The 19190-nt window shown below is 42.2% G+C and overlaps 2 protein-coding genes across 4 annotated transcripts; both read left to right on the forward strand.

The window, feature by feature from the left end:
* The first annotated feature begins 1574 nt into the window (after positions 1-1574).
* On the forward strand, positions 1575-18312 carry gpt (glutamic--pyruvic transaminase). 3 transcript variants are annotated; one of them, XM_030402814.1, is made up of 12 exons: positions 1575-1790; positions 6111-6297; positions 11369-11458; positions 11671-11779; positions 11872-12005; positions 12811-13054; positions 13670-13749; positions 13839-13975; positions 14096-14270; positions 14730-14885; positions 16184-16296; positions 18078-18312. In XM_030402814.1, the coding sequence occupies exons 1-12, from the start codon at positions 1756-1758 to the stop codon at positions 18166-18168; spliced, it is 1551 nt and encodes a 516-aa protein (XP_030258674.1). In that variant the 5' UTR covers positions 1575-1755; the 3' UTR covers positions 18169-18312. The 3 variants fall into 3 exon arrangements, with proteins under 3 accessions (XP_030258674.1, XP_030258675.1, XP_030258673.1); XM_030402815.1 differs by lacking the exon at positions 1575-1790 and adding an exon at positions 5410-5574; XM_030402813.1 differs by lacking the exon at positions 1575-1790 and having other exon boundaries at positions 5629-6297.
* fuz (fuzzy planar cell polarity protein) lies at positions 1797-4355 on the forward strand. The gene has a single exon (XM_030402816.1). It carries the CDS (start codon positions 2089-2091, stop codon positions 3391-3393), a length of 1305 nt encoding a protein of 434 aa, XP_030258676.1. The 5' UTR covers positions 1797-2088; the 3' UTR covers positions 3394-4355.
* Positions 18313-19190: the final 878 nt, after the last annotated feature.

Raw genomic sequence — 19190 nt, forward strand, 5'->3', positions numbered from 1 at the left:
AGTGTTGAGGAAGTCTCTCCACCATGTGAAGGAGGCAGTGATACCGTGGTAAGCAGGTAGCCTATGTGCCTTCTAGAATGGTGTGGATAAACATTCATCAAAATAAATGGTTCAGAACGGTTGCTTAACTGTCTATAAACTTTACTTGACATAATAAATAGCAAACTCTGGATGGTGTGGTGTGTTACAACTAAAACTAGTTATCTAAAGTATTGGAAAACAATAACCATATTCATATACTATTCTGATTAATTGATTAGTTGCTTTTATTAACCACTTAAGCCCTATTTCATACTTTCATCAAGGGATGCCACACAAAATTGTAGATCTACAAGCTTACAACTCACATGTTGCAATGTGATGTGTTTTTTGAGCATGTAGATCTGCTATCTGCACTTACTTTCCTCTTTTCTTGGCTGTCTATTATCCATTTATTTTAGTGAAGACTTGAGAACTTGAATGGATATTGTTCAGTAATCACTTAAATAATGTATACATCTATTGTTGTCTGTCTTTCATAGGGCTCTCTATTTGTGTGTTTTTGAGTGACCTACAGTACCTGGCTGCCAGCCTGCCAATACCATGATTCACTGCTTGTACCTGTATGAGTGAGTGACAAATAAACACTCTTGAATCTTAAATCCTTTCTCCAGTATCCCTCTTAAGAGCAAGTGAGCAACACACGGTGTAGTTATCATTTATTTTATTCAGGTTTCAGAATATAAACGGATATTGTTTAGTATAGTGGTGTTATTAAAAGCTTGTGTGTTTGTATGTACATCAACGGGGCGAGTTGGCACAATATCTGCGAGCGGATTGTAGTGGGCCAGTCTGGACTAAAAAGTCCAGGGCCAGATTTTTGTCCGAGTCCACCCCTGCATTCATCTATTCACACACACGTTCATACACTGATGGCAGAGGCTGCTACACAAGGGGCCAACCTGCTCATCTCAGGGTTCAGTGCCTTGCTCAAGGATACGTCAACATGCAGCTGGGGGAGTGGGGAAATCAAACCAGCAACCTTTCAATTACTGGATGACCCATTAGTGATATTATGTGACATGAAATGAGGGTGCTATTGGAAAATCACATTTGAAATTGATTTGAATAAAGACTCCTGGTATTACTTCTGGCATTATGAAAATCAAAATGACAAATTAAGATACAGTGTTTTAGTGTTTGTATTCTATTTATTCATATTGTTATAATTTACATACTTTTATAAATATAAACTAATACAGGATATTGCATGGATATGCAATAAAAGTCAAACTAAATGTGACGCATTTACTTTTGGGGACCAACATTAATAACTAATTGTGAGTAGTGTAAATAAAGTGGCACATGTTTTCTCAAAATTATATGGTGGAATCATGTAGTTTAAGTAAATTTACTTGATTTTTTCCACCATTAGCTGTAATTGGAAGAAAAAAAAACCCCAACAGCTATTAATTTACTTAAAGGTCACAGATGTGAGCTGTATAGTGAGGATGTATGACTGGAAGTACCAGAACAGTAGAAATCATGAGAAAGAAGTATTCCAGCTACTCGTGAACACGATTGGTTAAGTTCTCGCGATAAGTGAGCTGGCGGGTGAGCTCGATGTGAACAGCGCTCCCATGAGCTCCAGGGACTGAACACAGGGACTGAACCCAGGTCGGTCTTGTCCCGCTCTTTCGGCAGTTACAAAGGCAGCTCGTATATCACAACTGCAGCTCGACCAGCCGGATGAAACCTCCTCCGCCAGAGTGAAGAATGAATCATGGGAGATCGTTACTGTGGAAACGACGGTAACTTCTTTTGTTAACCTAGCATGTTCGACACAGGTAGCTAACAACACAAGCGCGAAGCTATGTGTGAAGCCCCTTCATGACAGATATGTTTGCTCCGTGATTTTCTTTTGTCTTGTTGTTTTTGTAGTCCGCCATTTGTAGGAAAACGGTAGATGCTAACGGCTCACCGTCGCCGCTGTAACGCTAGAATTAGTTTAACTGTTTGCTGTTTATTTTTTGACTTTACATAATGAAGACCGATAACATTAGTTGGCGCTTTAGCTGAACAACGAGCATCAGTTAGCTCAACCCCAGGATGATGCTCCAGGGTGGATCGACGCAGCTCCTCTGCCTTACAGCCAGCAGTGGGGTTCCTCTTTTCACAAGGGGAGCCTCCAAACAGCTGCCCTTCTCTGTCATCGGCTCCCTCAATGGCGTTCACATGTTCGGGGGTGGTCAGGGAGTCTCGCTGTCCTCCTGTGAGACTGAAGGCGGGGGTAAGGTGGTGTGGAGAGTCTTCCAGGACAGCGTGATGCTCATCGCCGTGACTGGAGGCGGACAAGGAGGCGCAGGTAGCAGCAAAGAGGAGGAGGTGCGTTTACAGCGCCTCCTAGAGAATGTGTGGAACTGCATGGTGCTGGTGTTGGGGCAGGATGAGCTGGCTAATGTCAGGAATGTGGAGAGGCTGAAGAGGGATTTGCGGTCCTGTATCAGCCTCATTGATCAGCTGCTTGAGGAGAGGCAAGAGGGCATCCTGGGTAACCTGACACACTGCGCTGATTCACTGCTGCCCCCAAACCCATCTCTCCTTCAGCAGGCTGTGGATGGCTTTGCTCAGTCAGCAGATAGTGAATTTGGCTGCCTCATGGTTCATGGGAGGATAGCTGCAGCGACTGAGAAATGGTGGCGTCTTGCACCGCAGGAAGTTGTACTGCTGTCTGCTCTGATGCGCTCCCTCTCAGCCTCTGGGTCAGCCTCTTGTGATTACCCAGTTTTCCTTCCCCAGGGCAGCCCCACAGTGGCCCACCGCCTCCTCCGCTTCCAACTGCTCCCAGGGGCAGATGTGTGCGTGCTATGCGGCCCGACACCTTCCCTGCACAGAGCTGAGAGTGGGCTGGTGGTCCGGTTCTGGACGCCCCTGGTGGAGACCCTGAGAGACTGCCTGGCTGTTGGAGAGCGCTGCTTACCAGGATCTGTATCCCTGCGCCCTGCTGTGCTGGCACTTCTTCTCATCAACCGTGAAGCGCGTCGCTCTGTCTCCTGTGTGCGGTGTCCAACTCACCACCCGCCTGGTGACCCTCCATTACCCTCCAAGGCACGCTGCTGGGAGCTAATGAAGCTCTTCTATATCTTCAGCACGACACGCTACTTCACCCAGGAGGAGAGTGTGTGTCTCACCCCAGAGGAGAGGGCTCAGGGAGGCAATACCGAAGACTTCATCCTTGGATTCTCCCACCAGCCGCTGCAGTGCTATCTAGTTACAGAAGAATGCAAAAGCTTTGGACTTCAGACACCACAACACCAGCTCTTCCTGCTTACCCCACTGTCAGTGCCCACCTTTGCCCTGCGTACGGTGGCCACACAGACTCTATCTGATGTAGTTACAGCCACTGGGTTTTAACTGAACAATTTACTTTGTTAACATCTTAATTTTTTGGGTAAATCCACCCTCTTTGACCTCATTACATATAAACTTGGACCCTCTTTGACCTCATTACATATAAACTTGCAGATGAACAGCTATTCACCTGTAAAGTGAACTGGCCACTGATATTGTGATATTCCTCATACTTTTATTGATGACAGCAAACACATTTAAATGCATGTTTACTAACCAGCAACTGTCAAGTAGATTAAAAAAATGTTATCATTGCTACTGGTCTCAGCAGGTATTTATACACAACTACTGATCAAGAATTTAATACTATTGAAAATATCCCAGCAAAGTGAGCTGATCTGAGCCTTGTTTTGCCTTCAAGAGAGAAGAGACTGTTGGATTATTGTGCCGAACTTCACTAGCTTCAAGGCTGTCCCTGTTATAGTCAGGGTGGTTGATTACTCTTACTGAATACTAACATTATCACTGGGATTGCACTGCATTTCAAAAAATGTATCAGAGAATGATGTGAAAATGTAACACTGGGATAAACAAGTGCCTCCTGTCTATACAGAAATGTTGAAATTATTAGTTTGTGCTTGTTTTACTCCTAATTATAGTTTGTTACTTTATGTGGGTTTTTTGATTGCTGATTGTTTTTTTTTCTTCTTCACATTTTCCCCCCTGCTAATGTGATAATGAGAGTGCTTTTTGCGCTCTGTTAACTGAACTTCTCATTGCAAGACTCGTCTATGCTACTACAAAGTAGTTGTGCTGTTTGAATTTAAATTGCTGCTTGCCTGTTGATGTTTAAGACATTTTCTTGCCAGCCATGAGGCAAACATTGGACACGATGGAGTATATAAGTTTGTTCAACTGCCAGACAAAACAAACTGAACGCATCTGCTCCCAATTTTGTTATATTTCTCACAAAAACAAAGATTGCTTTCTTTAAATTAATAAAACAGTTTATTTTCCACACCGCATGTTATGCTATAAGAACACTGGCAGCGACTATTTCTAAAACACACAAATCATTACGGAATGAGTACTTTGTGGAATGATAATTGCAATTGTTTTAATTGCACTGATTGTTTCAAGAAGTCACACTTTTACTTTACTGCAAATCCCAGTTACATCCCAGTATGTAGTTTCTAATCACAGATGCTGTTCTCCTCATTATCCTTTAGTACGGGGGGGGCAAAACTTTTCACTTGAAAGGGCCCAAACTTAGAAAATACTGGTTGATAGGGATAAATTAACCATTGCAAGCAAACTCCTGCACACTGTCTAACTTGGAAAAAATACATGTATTTGCAACATTTCAATACTAGCCCTTCGTCAGGCAATCGGCAAATATCAATTTGCTTGATGAAGGTATCGTGTTAAAATGTTGAAAATGTATGTATTTTTTTCATTCCCAGGGCCAAAAGTGAAACTTATTGTGTTGTATTGTGAAGATGCAAAATGCTCCTTTGATCCCAAGTTCCTTGTGCAAATTGTCCACTGTTCTTAGATTACAAAAATGATTACCAACTATGGATCCTATATATTATAAGAGTGTTTTACCTCACGAAACTTGAGGACTTGTATAGTAATTGGTTAAAACTTTCTTTTGAAACATAAGGCGAGTCCTGCTTTGGCCTGCAAGCCCCACTTTGGGCTTTAGTGTATAAAAGTCTTTCAAATATCTGGATACTTGTTGAGTTTCTGCACAGGTTCATCCTAGTTCAACCTTGTTGTGGTAAATGTGCTGTAGTGTATTCAGGTCTGACCCCAACCATCGACAGACTACTAGCACTGCTAGACAACAAAGTCACATTTAACTACATGCACTATTGGAAATACTAATGTTTCTACTACTTTTAGCATTTTTTTCAAATCATTCTAATTGCACGACTTAAATATGTGAATACAGAGTTTTGTCAAAGGAATTTGCATTGAATTAATGAAGAAAAACTTCAGTGGAGCTGCAGTCAGGCTATAGGAGGGGCAGTAAGTGTTTGGTTCACTAAGTACAATTGAAAAGTCTCCTCCCAAACCGCGTAGAGAGCAGACAGCGGTGGGTGAGCTGAGGTGAGCTCGGGACAAAAGTTGGGAGCAGCTCCCAGATTTGCTAGTTAGAATCTCTCTGAGCCACGTCAGTCGACCCAAAGCTGCCTCGGCTCGGTAACCGGAGAACCGAACCCGAGATACGGCCTCACGGTGCGTAGGGTAACGGGGGACAGTGGGGTTGGATAACGGTCGAGCTGAAGCCACACAAAGGGGGAGGGATAGTTGCAGCGTTGCCATGTGTGCAAGGAACAAGCCCCCCAAAAAACTTCCCAGAGTGTAAATTCATGTGCGTGTGTGGATGCGAGCAGGGTCTGAAGAGACGCTCTGAGAATTTGTCCCACTTTTTATTCGGAGCCCCGTTAGCTCTTCCCCCGCTCTGAGCGGTCCAAAGGTCTGAGTCAGTATTTTTAGGAGCGCGGTGCGTTCACTTGCACAACTTCAGTTCCACTCCTGTCGAGTGAAGCAACCGGCGTGTGGTGTGTGTGTTCGCTGTGCACCGCGGAGGCTTTAAAAGTCACCCAACTCGCCGTGTTAAACATGTCGGCTACAAGGATGCAGCTGCTGTCACCCAGAAACGTCCGGCTTCTGAGCCGCGGGCGAAGCGAGTTGTTCGCCGGTGGTAGCGGCGGTGGTCCCAGGGTCCGCTCACTGATTTCTCCCCCTCTGTCCTCCTCCTCTCCCGGCAGAGCTTTATCGAGTGTGAGCGCGACGCGGCGCGGGCTCCCCAAAGAGAAGATGACCGAGAATGGTGTGTCGTCCCGGGCCAAGGTGTTGACCATCGACACCATGAACCCCACGGTGAAGAAGGTGGAGTACGCGGTGCGGGGGCCCATCGTGCAGCGGGCTATGGAGCTGGAGAAGGAGCTCTCTGAGGTCTGTACAACTCGGGGTTCATTCATACAACCCGTGTCCTGTGATCACCGTCCTGCTCATCTGTGTTTGTCTTTCATTTAATAAACATGTTACAGACTTCTTGTACTGGTCAGAATGGCCCAAAAACGCCTGGTACCTGTGCATGTTTTATATCAGAGGAAATGCATCCTGGCACTCTCCACCTCACAGGTTGAGCCAGTGTAATCTATCTATTATTTTCCTGTTACTGTGATTGAAACAAGAATCCCTTTAACATGTTACTTTATTAAGTTCAGAAGGGCCTTCCTGTGCTTATTTTTTTTTGCTGATGATTGCTTGTGGTTTGAGTTTGAGTCCAGTCAGTGTCTTTCGTTGCAGATCAGCAGGTTTCCATTCCTGGTAGTGTTTTCACAGTGAATCTGTTCTCTGTTCTTGCTTATGCCATTTACTTACACACCCTCTTATCAAAGTCCGTCAGCTAGTCGATCATTCCTTGGGAGTTTTATCTCGTCAGTAACTGAGTAGGCTGGTGAGATCCAGATCTCTTTGTTGCGTAAGGTACATTTCTAACCTGATTGTAGGTCATTGTTGTTGTGCATCAGTTGTTCCTTAGAGATCATCAGTGAGGGGTGAAAGTCCGGAGTCTGAGCCAGAGACGTCTGTTTTTTTCAGTCCTCTTAATCTGTCTGTATGACCTACTAGTGATGCCCAAATCTGTTGCCTCACTTTACCTCCTGGTTTCCAAAACGTGTCCATAACTTGGCAGATCTGTCCTTTTTATTGTACTTTCCATTTTAACAGCCAACATTAGACTTTTGTCTTTTTTCTAGAACTGCAATGATTAATCGTTAGGTTGTCCAACTATTTGGACAACCCAATCACCAGAATAAATGTTGGCAGACGTTTCTGCAAAACCACAGAACTTTACCTTCCTTTTATGTTTTGGTCAAACTTGTATGATTTCAAGCCCCTTAAATGTGATTTGTGATCATTATTATTATTATTATTATTATTATTATTATTATTATTATTTTTATTTGTTGTTTTACCCTTTTTATGACAGTAAACAGAATGTCTTGGGGGTTTGGGCTAAACATTGAAGAAAAACACTTTTCACCATTTTATGACATTTGAAAGAACCAAGCAACTGATTGATCAAAAGAAAAATCGGCTGATGAATCAACAATTAGAAAAATTAGTAGTTGCCTTCCTGGTCGTCCAAAAATTGGTCCGATTATCTCTCATCACTTGTGTCCAGCATTTAATGTCTGCTCTTTTTAACCATCTTCATCCTCTTTTTTTTTTTTAAATACAGACATTTGTGCTTTTCTCTGCCTGATCCCTTCCTCTTGGACTGTTTATGGTGATGTGGCAACCAGCTGTTAGTGCAGTCTGGTGTGAAACCCGTCCTCTCCTGAGTGCTTTGTTCAGGAAGGGATGAGTTTGCAAACAGGTTCTTGCGCAGGTGAAAGGCTCAGCGACATCGTCCAGAAGGGGCTGTAATGACAGTGCTGACCTTTTTAACCAGATGGTTCAACATAGATTTTATGTTCTGTTTGCTTTGGCCATTGCTTATCCACAGCTGACCGCCACTATTGTGGGGATATTTATCTTCTTCTTGACCGAACAAGAGTTTGATTGGGCGATATTGATCTGATATATAGATGTTCAAACAACTGAAGAAATTGCAGGTGGATTTAGCTGGTAAGACCCAGTCGAGAAATTGATGGAGAGAAGCATTTTTTACAGGTGGAATAAGATACTAACCACACTTTTTTAAAGCGGCTAATTAACTTTTTATTCACCATATCTTCATCGAGCGCAAGAGCTCTGCAAATCATTGTTCACTGACTGCAGACTGTCCCGGTGTCAGTCTTTTTCAATAGTACAGCACTCAGCCTGAAGGCAAAAATGTAGCACAAGTAATCGTTTCCAGGCCTCCCATCTTATTCCAAAGTTTTCAAAAGCACTGGACTGCACTTTTTAAGACTTTAAACCATTGTCATTTAATCAGAACACATTCTTCTCTATAACCCCAACCTTCATTCCAAACGGCAGTTTGGATGGGGTTGGATTACTTTGGGAAACAGGTCGAAGTATTGTTCTCACTTTTGTCTGTGAATTAAACATCCACACGTGATCCTCGACTCCAGTTTCCTACACGCCTTATTTTTTTTAGAACTGAGATCTTTTCTCTTCAACTACAGTCTTGTTTTTTGTGTGGTTTTTTTGGGGGGGCCAAACTGAAGCTGTGTTAGTTTTTTGTTCTAGCTTTTCAGGGAATCGTAACAAGACAGACTTTGAGCCAAATTACTGTGAACCAGTGAACAAGTGCACTGATAAAGGCTTCACACGCAGTTATTACATTGTGTTCTTTGTGTGTCTTAATGAGCAGATAGCTGCGGTGAACAGGGGACCTTTTGAGAGAGTCGCTATGGGGACGGACAGACCATCGACCAGTTCTTTCCACATGTTCGGCCAGCATGAAAAGCAATATGCAAACTAGGGCTTTTAATTTTAATTGATTATGCAGCCCTAATGCAAACCTTTTAAAATGATTTTTCATTGCAGAATCTTTGAGTTTCAGGCTTAAATGCTTTCATCTGAGTAACTGAATATATTTGGCATCAACTCGCTGAAAACGCCCCAAAAAACTTGCAACGTGAATTTACTTATCACCTATTTTAATCTGAACTTTGTAGTGTGCTGCTAACTGCTTAAATCGCAATCTTGTTTAACAGCTTTCCATGTGTTTATGGTTTATCGTCCAAACAACGAAACATCAGCTACCTGAGCAGCACAGAGCAGAATATAAGATAAAATGGTGCTGAAGAAGAAGCCGAATTTAAAAGGCATTGCAGTGAATCGTTTCCTTTTTTCAAAGAACTGAAAGGAAATATGAGAGCTCACTTTCACCCTCAGCATTGTTCGCTGGGCTGTTTTTTATCAGCAACGGAGGACAAAACGTCTTTCCAGTTGGGTTCTTGGGAGCAGGGGTCAGTGTGGGCGGTTCTTTTGACTGAGGGGGTGATACCCGCCAGGCACAATAGTATTGGTCCAGACCGAGAGCCGCCTCTAATATGTGGCCAATGAGAGAGCCCGAGAGAGCTTTTTTTTTTTTTTTTGTACAAAATGCGCTGGATCGGGCAAATCAAACAAACAGCCTGTTTTGATTTCCGTGTCAGTGTGAGGCTCCACTTGTGGCTCCTCTGCGGTGTCATTCTGTCCCAAACATCTGGTCTTAACAGCATGTGTGTGTGCTTGTGTCTGTCAGCCCGCATCGCTGTTTATCTTCCTGTCAGTGGACTCAGCTGTTCAAGAGATCATATTACAGAGATGTTATACCATTGGCCTGGTAGAGAGTAAATGAATACTTTTTACTTTGGGAAGAGGTGATCCTAATTATTATGTCAGCTTTGCTGTCGTACGTCCTGTCCCTTCTCAGCCTGCAGTCAGGAGGTTAAAAGCCTCTGTGAGATGTATGTCTGTGTGTTAATGTGTCAGGAGGTGAATGGTATCAGTACGATAAGATGGTTTGCACAGGTTGAAACTTTGTTCCCATGTTTACATTCACTATCGGCATCAAGGCTGCTACTGTGCTACAGTATGACCTTACTTTTTAATCAAATTGTCAGATTAGATGCACAAAATGTCTCTAGATAAAGAATCGTACTTAACTTTATAGGGTCAGTAAGTAAGTGTGTGTGAGAGGAATAACAGAATGTTAACATGTTATATGGCTTTCCCTGAAAATAATGAAATGAGTTGAGTAACGATGTTACACAGAAAATCTGACATGTGAAATTTCAGTAGAAATTTGAAACCTAAAGCTACACGGTAGAGAGCTTTCTGTTTATTTCTGTATTTTTTGCTAACAGAGTTGTTTACTTTCTTGTATTCAGTACAACTTACTTTATGTCCTTGAGGCCTGATAGACTTGTTAAATACATTCCTTTCCTCATACAACGCACGGTTGTTAGCCAGCAGCCTTGGCATGTGTGTCCTTGTGCCCAAAATACAAGCTGAACAAGGTATCACTTTCATAAACATCGCTTTCAAAACCTCCACAGGGTACGTTAAAAGGTGCTCTGCTGCTGAAACTGAAACGAAAAACATAAACAGGTTTTATACTGATTGACTAAATCACGTGTACCTCAAACTAGAAAAAGTTAACATGTTAAAATGTGCTGTTATTGAAGAAGAATTGTTGACTGATGTGTGTGTCTAATAAATACATAATGATTATCAGATTATTGTGACAAACATATGCAGTGGAGGAAGGATATTTTACAGTTAAACTCTAAACTTGATTGAAATCATATCAATGCACTGAAAATGGTAAACGTTACTGGGAAATTGTAGTAATTATACATTGTTTATTTATCTAGGTTATTTATCAGGGACAGTGCATATTATAATGAACATTACTGTAAACATGCCAGAATTAGCCAAGAGGCTGGTTTTCATCTGTAGGCGCCTGGCCAGGTGCAAAGTTGGCATCCTAAAATCCAGCTTTAAACTGTTACCCCCAAGCATCTTTCTCTGCATAACGTTCTCTCAAAACAAAACGTTTTATTTTGGCACATATCAATAAAATATACGCCGATACTGATATATCTGTGATAGGCCAATATCACCTGATAAATTTCTGCCAACCGATATGTTGGTCTGGCTTTAGCTGTTATGTACCCGTATAGGTTGTGTCTGCTAGCAAAATCCAAGGGTAACCCTGCCTGTTTGTCCTTAGATTCAGTCCAGCCTGCAGCCAATACTTTTTCTGTGGAAGTGGTTATGAATAAAGCACAAACCCGCTGTGCGCTCCGCAGCTGCTGGTCTCTCAGCATCTTGTGGTGAAATGTTTGTGGAAACATTATGTATGTGTTGAAGCCTGTGTGCAGGCGCAGTGTCAAGGTTGTTTGAGGAGCAGTGGGGTGTTCTCACCCAGCTCTATTTTCTCTGACAGTTTGAGTGAGGTTTGTTAATAGGCAGTCGGTTTAAATCTCTGAAACCATGATGACATGTCATTAAAGTGAACGAACGCTCTCTTTGTTTGCACATATTCATTTCTGTGTGTTGTGTTTACACTCTGCAGGGAATGAAGAAACCCTTCGCCGAGGTCATCAAGGCCAACATCGGGGATGCGCACGCTATGGGCCAGCAGCCAATCACTTTCTTCCGACAGGTCTGTTTTTACCCCCCCCCCCCCCCCCCCCAAATCTCTCATCTAAATATAGCGCTTCCTCTCGGACATCTCACTGTCTGTGAGACTGTTTTCCTCCACTTTAGCTGAGATGACATCAATCATTGTTTTCCCCTGTCGTGTGCAGTAATCCGAGCAGGATTTTGCACAATGTCCCCTGCACCCTTTATGCTCACACCTCTCTTTGTTGCAAGGTCCTGGCGCTCTGCTCCTACCCTGAACTGCTGAATGACAGCACATTCCCCGAGGATGCTAAAAGTAGAGCGCGCCGCATTCTGCAGTCCTGCGGAGGGAACAGCATGGGTGCGTATGCGCGTGCTGGTTTTATGGCCTTTGCTTTATTGTGATGCTTTTGTTGTATCAAAGCTTATTGTCTCTTCATGAATCTCCCTCAGGTTCCTACAGCGCCAGCCAGGGCATAGACTCTGTGCGTCACGATGTGGCCCGGTACATTAAGCGAAGAGATGACGGTGTGCCCTGCGACCCAGACAACATTTACCTCACCACGGGGGCCAGCGACGGCATTGTGGTACAAATCACCTCTCATCTGTTAAACTGACTTTGTCCCTATTGTACTTTTAAGCAGGTATGTAGAAAGACGGAACAAAATGTTGCACTCGAGTAATAATGAGTTCAACATTACTTGATGTGTTGTTTGTTTTGCAGTGAATTCATTCACAACATGAACTGGCAAAACACATGAATCAGTGAGTCCTCTATTAAAGGATGTGTCACAAGAGTTACAGCTACTGTAGCAATAGAATAAATGCCTTTGAGAACAAACGTAGCGTCTGTTCAGGATAAAAAAAAAAAAGTGCTTAAATTAGATCACTCATTGCCAAATGTGTTGGCATGTGACCCTTTTGACCCCTTTGTCATAGGGTGTCTATGATTTTAAGACAGATGTTTCCTGACAAGTTGCAGCTGTAAAAGAAAAAAGCAAAGATTTGAGGAAAGGCGGAATAGCTGAGCAAGATTTTGCACAGCTGTCAGGTTTTTTTTCTTTTCTATCTTCTGACCATTTCCTGCTGCAACCTTGTGAATTGGGTCATAAGGCCTCCACACACTGATTGCATCATGTTTTTTTTTTTTGTAAAGAGAACTCCCTGTATGTTGTTATGTCAGCTTTGTGCCAAAACACAGAGGCGGATCATCAAACTGAAATTGAGAGCAGGGGAGGCTTGTCTACTTCCTCTTTCAGTCTTTAACTCTATAAAGCGCCACACAGACGGGGCTGTTTTGTATATATGATTTAAAAAATGTGATGAGTCATCTGTAGATTAAACTGTTGAGCTGACAGATTTTTCTTGACCTTTCCTATCCTGCGCTTTTAGACCATGCTGAAGCTGCTGGTGTGTGGCGAAGGTGCCACCCGCACCGGCATCATGATTTCCATACCTCAGTATCCCTTGTACTCGGCTGCACTGGCAGAACTGGGCGCCGTGCAGATCAACTATTACCTTAATGAACAAAAGTGCTGGAGCCTGGACATCAGCGAGCTGCAGCGCTCTCTGGACGAGGCCCGGCAACACTGCAACCCCCGAGCCCTTTGCATCATCAACCCTGGGAACCCCACCGGTAAAGATTTTCCCTCTTTCCTTCATTAAAGTGACTTTCAGACTGTTTGTATTTGTCAGCATGCTCACACAATAAAGGTTAGTTATGTTTACGCCCAGTGTTTCTCAACAAAATTCATTTCGGGTGTCTTAGACTTATAACAGGCATATATTGAGTGCATTTCCCTCCACATCAAACATTTTGAAAAAATTATTTGAATATTCAAAATTGCTTACATCCTTGTTTACTTGCTAACAATCTTGTTTTTCAACTGCCTTTGCTGGTGCATTGCCATGTTTCTTGGCGTGCTCCCACCACCAGCTGCTTACACCAGTGGCAGTAAGAGTGTAACGCCTCAAACAAAACCAACCAAGGACCCGCTTGTTAAAACATATCTCATAAGTTGCACGGTGCACCAATTATGCTTTTTTGCGTTTCATGGTTAGCAAGTTACTTAAAACTTGCTAACCAAGTTTATAGCAGCACAAGTTTATATAACAATGCACATTTTGTCTCAACCACACATTTCATGCACTGCTCACAGAAGAGCCACCAGATGGCAGCAAAGGGACACAGCTACCTGCCTAATCATCGTTTCAATCCTTTCTCCATAATGAGCCTCCTTCTCCTTCACAGGTCAGGTTCAGAGCAGACAATGCATCGAGGATGTAATTCGATTTGCGGCAAAGGAACGTCTCTTCCTCATGGCCGATGAGGTACCGCCTCTGCATCTTTTCCTAACATTGACCTGCTTCCTTGTTCTCTGCACACCTGTGACACCTGTCGCTCTGTTTTCATCTGTCAGGTGTACCAGGATAACGTGTATGCTGAGGGTTGCCAGTTTCACTCTTTTAAGAAGGTCCTGTTTGAAATGGGGCCCGAGTACTCAAACACAGTGGAGCTGGTATCTTTCCACTCCACCTCCAAATGTTACATGGGAGAGTAAGTCGGTTTACCTTCATGCTGGGATAAATCCACCAGTTCCTTGTGTGTGTTGTCTTTTCTGTCTTGTGTGCTTCGCGTGCTTGTGCATCACATCCTAATGTTGCCTCTCACTTGTAGGTGTGGCTTCCGTGGAGGCTACATGGAGATCATCAACTTGGACAGTGAGGTGAAGGCCCAGCTGACAAAGCTGGTGTCTGTCCGCCTGTGTCCTCCCGTTCCTGGTCAGGCTCTAATGGACCTGGTGGTCAACCCGCCGCAGCCTGGGGAACCCTCACATGAAAAGTTCATTAAGGTACACCGTCTGCGTCCCACAAGCCATCTATTTCCAGAGGGGACTATTTGATCAATACATCAATATTCTGCAACATGATCTCTTGTTGCACATTACCAGTACACAGACAGCAGTATCATTATATATTCTCTTTGCAAAATGCCAGCAGTTTAAGTAACTTAGAACAGATTGTATCCAAGTACTTGGTGCCATTTTAAGTTTCTCATAAACCAGATGTTCCCAGCTTTTTTCCCAAATGATCTTGTGTGTCAAAAATATTCTCCATGTACCTCATACTATTCATATGTTCTCTGTTTAGTACTTACTGTGTTATATCTGGCATTGACGTACATCTGTCTCATGAAAGTCACAGACATCTGGAGAAATTCAAGGAGGAAACATTGTTTTAAAATGCTGGAGACGAAGTTTCACTCCGATTTATGAAATAATGCTTTCTGTTCTGTATTTTCTTTCAACCAGGAGCGCACAACAACCTTATGTGCCTTAGCAGAGAAGGCCAAGCTAACTGAGCAGGTTCTCAATACTGTGCAGGGCATCAGCTGCAATCCTGTGCAGGGTGCTATGTACTCCTTCCCTTGCATAACCATCCCTGAAAAGGCTATAAAAGAGGCCACGGTCAGTCCTTTACACTCTTATAGAGCTTCAGTGACTCAAGTGTGATTGTATTAAAAGTTCAAGGAAAAAATATTGATGAAAAGCAACACAATGAGAGGAATAAAGTGGGTGATACAGCTATGAAAGGATTATTATTTCGCTCTGTAACTACTTGGTATGTCTTCATTCTACTAATACTCGGGATTGCTAAATTGCATTAGATACACATCACATTCTCCACACAATGCTGGATTAAATAACTGTTCAACCAGGTTCAGTGCACTGTGCCTCCACCTCCCTGTTTGCTCAAGGGAACAAATGATTTCCAATAGCTTGTGGATTCAATTCTGTCCCAGGGTTGACTGCTCAGGAGGAATTTCCCGGAGAACCAAGCTGAGAATCTGATTAGCCATACGGAGGATAAGGTCAGAGTAAAGCTGACCTACTGACACCTCATTAATCCCAGTGACTCTGCTCACTATTGTGAAACACAGTTGCAGCATTGCTTTGTTTCCTTTTTGCTTTGATTTTTGCGTCTTGAGCGTCTTTAGCAATGCTTTAGCCAGCGTTAGCATTGGCAGAATAAATGAAGCTGCCGTGCGGTCCAATAGGTTCATCCCGGATCTCAATATTCGGCTAATGCGAAGGCTGAGGCACTTTACAAAAAGTGTTATAAAACGTTTTCAGAAAGCTTGTGATCCAGAGGAAAGGAGATGTAATTGAGATTCAATCTGACCTAAAATCATTACTCATCTTTTTGCTTTAATTACATTAAAATGATTTATTTTTATGCTGCTGTCGTAAACCATGTTTAAATGTTTAAGGACGACTGTGATAGAAGAACTCCGGAACACTTGAACACAAAGGGGAAAAATGTTGCCATGAAACTGAATAATACATTCATTGCAGTAAAAATGAATGAGCATGGAGAGCTTTTGAGTTTTTCAAGATGTGTAGCACTGTATCATTAATAATGATTACCCATTGAATCGTTAAAAAAAAAAACAGGAAATTATTACTGGTTACAAAGACATGCTCAATTTAGCCGTTTCTATATTTCGTTCTTAAATTCGTCCTGTTCTGCTTTAAATTGATTTGATTATCTACAATTTGAGAATACTAAAGAGCAGCTCAGTGGGAATGCTTTTAGTATTAAGGCTGTACTGTGAGTCACAGTATGTTTAGTTATAGAGAAAGGTTATATTCACAGCATACCTGCACTTATCAGAAAAAAGGAGCTGAATTCCTCATCAGTGTTCTCCTACTTTAAGTGCTCCAATTCCTACACATTCAGCCAAGTTTCTCCACCTCTCTGTTAGGACAACGGCCAGAAGCCGGATATGTTTTACTGCATGAAGTTGCTGGAGGAGACTGGGATCTGCCTCGTACCTGGGAGCGGCTTCGGACAGAGGGATGGAACCTACCACTTCAGGTGCGAAGCACTTGAATACTTCCAGGGCTACAGCAAACAGTTACTGATAATTCTGCAAATTATGTTATTGACAAAAACAATTAATTGTACGAAGATTGTGAAAAATGACCCAAATGCTCCTCGTGCCTATGTTGACATCTTAAAATGGCAACAACCTGAAACCAATTTAGTTATTAGTAGAATTTAGACATTTTTACTTAAAAAGCAAACATTTGCAGAGTTTGATGCTAGAATGCTAAAAGTGTAAATTATCTCTGTGCCCATGAGCCAGGTCTACAAGCATGATTTGTGACATCACAAATAGTTTTTAAGCCAATCCTGGTCCAATATTCAGCATACACAAGTGTGATGTGGCAACCTCCTCCAGTGCATATACACTGAGAATGGACTTTACGGTGAAGTAGGACATCTTGTGTCCAGCAGTTAAACCAGTGAAATGGCAAAAATATTAACATATTCATATACTTCTACATTTTCAGTGAGGGAGAAGGAGTTTATGTCATTTTAAGGATCTTAAGATCATCATTATCTTTTTGAAAATCGATGTAGAACAAACGGTCGAGAATTTTTATGCTGGCCTTAATGCATAGGATCTTTAAAATGTTACTTGATTATCCATATTTTTTCTAATTAATTTTCTCACATTTAACTAATGGATTTATGATGAATCAGTACAGCTCTTGCTGTAGGCCAGTGTATGTACTTATTCTTTTAATGTAGAATAAAGGTCAATTTAACATTAAAGCCCCTTCAAGACATGACGATCCAACATGGTCTCATGTCTGAGTCGCATTTGCATAAAAGTCAGGACTGCAATCTTATTAGTTTGGACCTGGTAACATTTCCATATCTCTGTTAAAACACAGCACAGGTCTGACTTGAATGGCGTCAAATGAATGTAAAGGCTTCAGGGTTAAACATGCAGAGAGAGACGAGAGAGAGCTGCCTTGTAGTGTTACTACCTTTGGGGATCTCATCAATAACTTTATAAACTCTGTCTCCATTTCTCATGAACCCAGGAAACAAAATCCTTTCAATAAAGTATGAAACACTGTGAAAGAGACAGCTTAAGTAGTAAGCTCGGTCTATTAAAAAAAAAACGATGTTAGCCCTCGCTATGCAAAAACCTCTGATAACTTGTGGGGTACTGAAAGTGCACAGACCTCCACCAAGTCCAAACATTCAAACATTGTTCCTTAATGTCTCTAGTAGAGTTTGTTGCAGAGAAATCATATTTGGATTTGAGTAAGAGTATGGAAAGTTCCATATATTTGTATTGGTTTGTATTTATGTAACCGCAGTCTAAGACAAGGCGTTGTACTGGTTCTCCTAAGTAATCCCTGAGTGCTCTGTAACAGCTGCTTTCTGTATGGAGTTTGAGCAACTACTTGCATGTACAGGCCGCCCCAGAGGAGTCCTGGTTACCACGAAGATGGATTGTGATATGGAGTCAGTGTTTATGGATTCATTGGGAGATGCGAGGGTCCCTTGTGCTCATGATGGTCATTTATTCAGGCTCTCTCTTTTAGTCTCTCTCTCTCCTTCCTCCTTCTCTCAAACATTGCATGAGCATTTTGGCTCTTTCCATAAATGTCCTTTCATGTCATTAGTGTTACCTTTTGAAAACCACCTGTGTCTGAATGTCAGAAAGGATTCACTTTAACAGACACAGCTCGAAATGTAACGTATTCCATGTCTGAAAATTGCTTATTTTTGTAAGTTACTCAGTCACTCACTTCAGTTCATTTTTGTCTTTCTTTCCTTTGCCTTCTCGCTCCCAGAATGACCATCTTGCCACCAAAAGACAAGCTGAAGATCCTGCTGACCAAAGTCAAGGAGTTCCACCAGAAGTTCACTCAGCAGTATTCTTAAATGTCCACATCTCCTTCCGTTCACAAAGGGAGAAACTAACCAGCAGAATCAACAGCAACAAAGAACTCAGCCAATCATAATGATGTAGTCGATGATAAGTGCCTTTCCTTTGACGGCTCTGGTGGTCTCTGTGACGACGCACTTCAGCCTCTACAGATATCTCATTTGGACATTTGCAGGGCGGAAAACAAGACACTGTTATGTGTTAGACAACAAAACTGGAGATGAAGAAATTAACTCGTGTGTCAGCTTGGTACGAGAAATGTGGTGTGTGTGTGTGTGTGTGTGTGTGTGTGTGTGTGTGTGTGTGTGTGTGTGTGTGTGTGTGTGTGTGTGTGTGTGTGTGTGTGTGTGTGTGTGGTTTCAGCTTTGAAGGATGTACAGTATGTACAGTCAGTGTATTTGTATATGAGAGACTGTCCATGAGAACGCCAAGCTAGAAAAACAGTAAAGGACAAGTGATGCTGCTTACAAACTCGAGCACAACTGGTTAAAGTGTTCCATTCCTACAGGCAGTGCTTGACAGGGAGAATACGCAGGAAAATGTTCCATTTGCATGATGATTCAGAGATGATTTTGTAGATTAAAAAAATGGAACGGTCTATGTGAAGTCTCATTATTTTAGGAGGAGCTGTCACACGTGATTCGACTTTATATAAAGGATAAATTGGTCACTTTCTTTTGACCGTGAACATTTATGGAATACTGTGGTTCTTGTTTTGTCTTTTTTTTTATTGAAGGGGCAATAATTAATATTACACTTGCCTTAAATGAGGCTTTGTCTGACATTCTATAGAGGTCATTTGTCCCCTTTTTAAAGCTCTTTATCATTCTTAAAGCAACATGAACATATAGCAGTTGGTCAATTTCCATCACTGTTTAGGACCAAAGGAATAATTCACTCAAAAAATGTTGCCCGTTCAAAATGCATAATCAAATTTTATTTGTGTGAAACAATTTCTCACAAAAGCAGCTCACAGGGCTTTATATAAAAAGATAAAAATAAAAAATACAAGGGCAAA

Source organism: Sparus aurata, chromosome 21 (genome assembly GCF_900880675.1).
Source record: "Sparus aurata chromosome 21, fSpaAur1.1, whole genome shotgun sequence".
In the NCBI taxonomy this organism is placed as follows: domain Eukaryota; kingdom Metazoa; phylum Chordata; class Actinopteri; order Spariformes; family Sparidae; genus Sparus; species Sparus aurata.

Bases quoted from the DNA above. Each gene is read 5' to 3' on its own strand.
- fuz (XM_030402816.1), top strand. From the start codon at position 2,089: ATGATGCTCCAGGGTGGATCGACGCAGCTCCTCTGCCTTACAGCCAGC.
- gpt (XM_030402813.1), top strand. From the start codon at position 5,962: ATGTCGGCTACAAGGATGCAGCTGCTGTCACCCAGAAACGTCCGGCTT. The intron at 6,298-11,368 runs GTCTGTACAACT...TACACTCTGCAG, and splicing joins TGGAGAAGGAGCTCTCTGAG to GGAATGAAGAAACCCTTCGC. The intron at 13,055-13,669 runs GTAAAGATTTTC...TCTCCTTCACAG, and splicing joins CAACCCTGGGAACCCCACCG to GTCAGGTTCAGAGCAGACAA.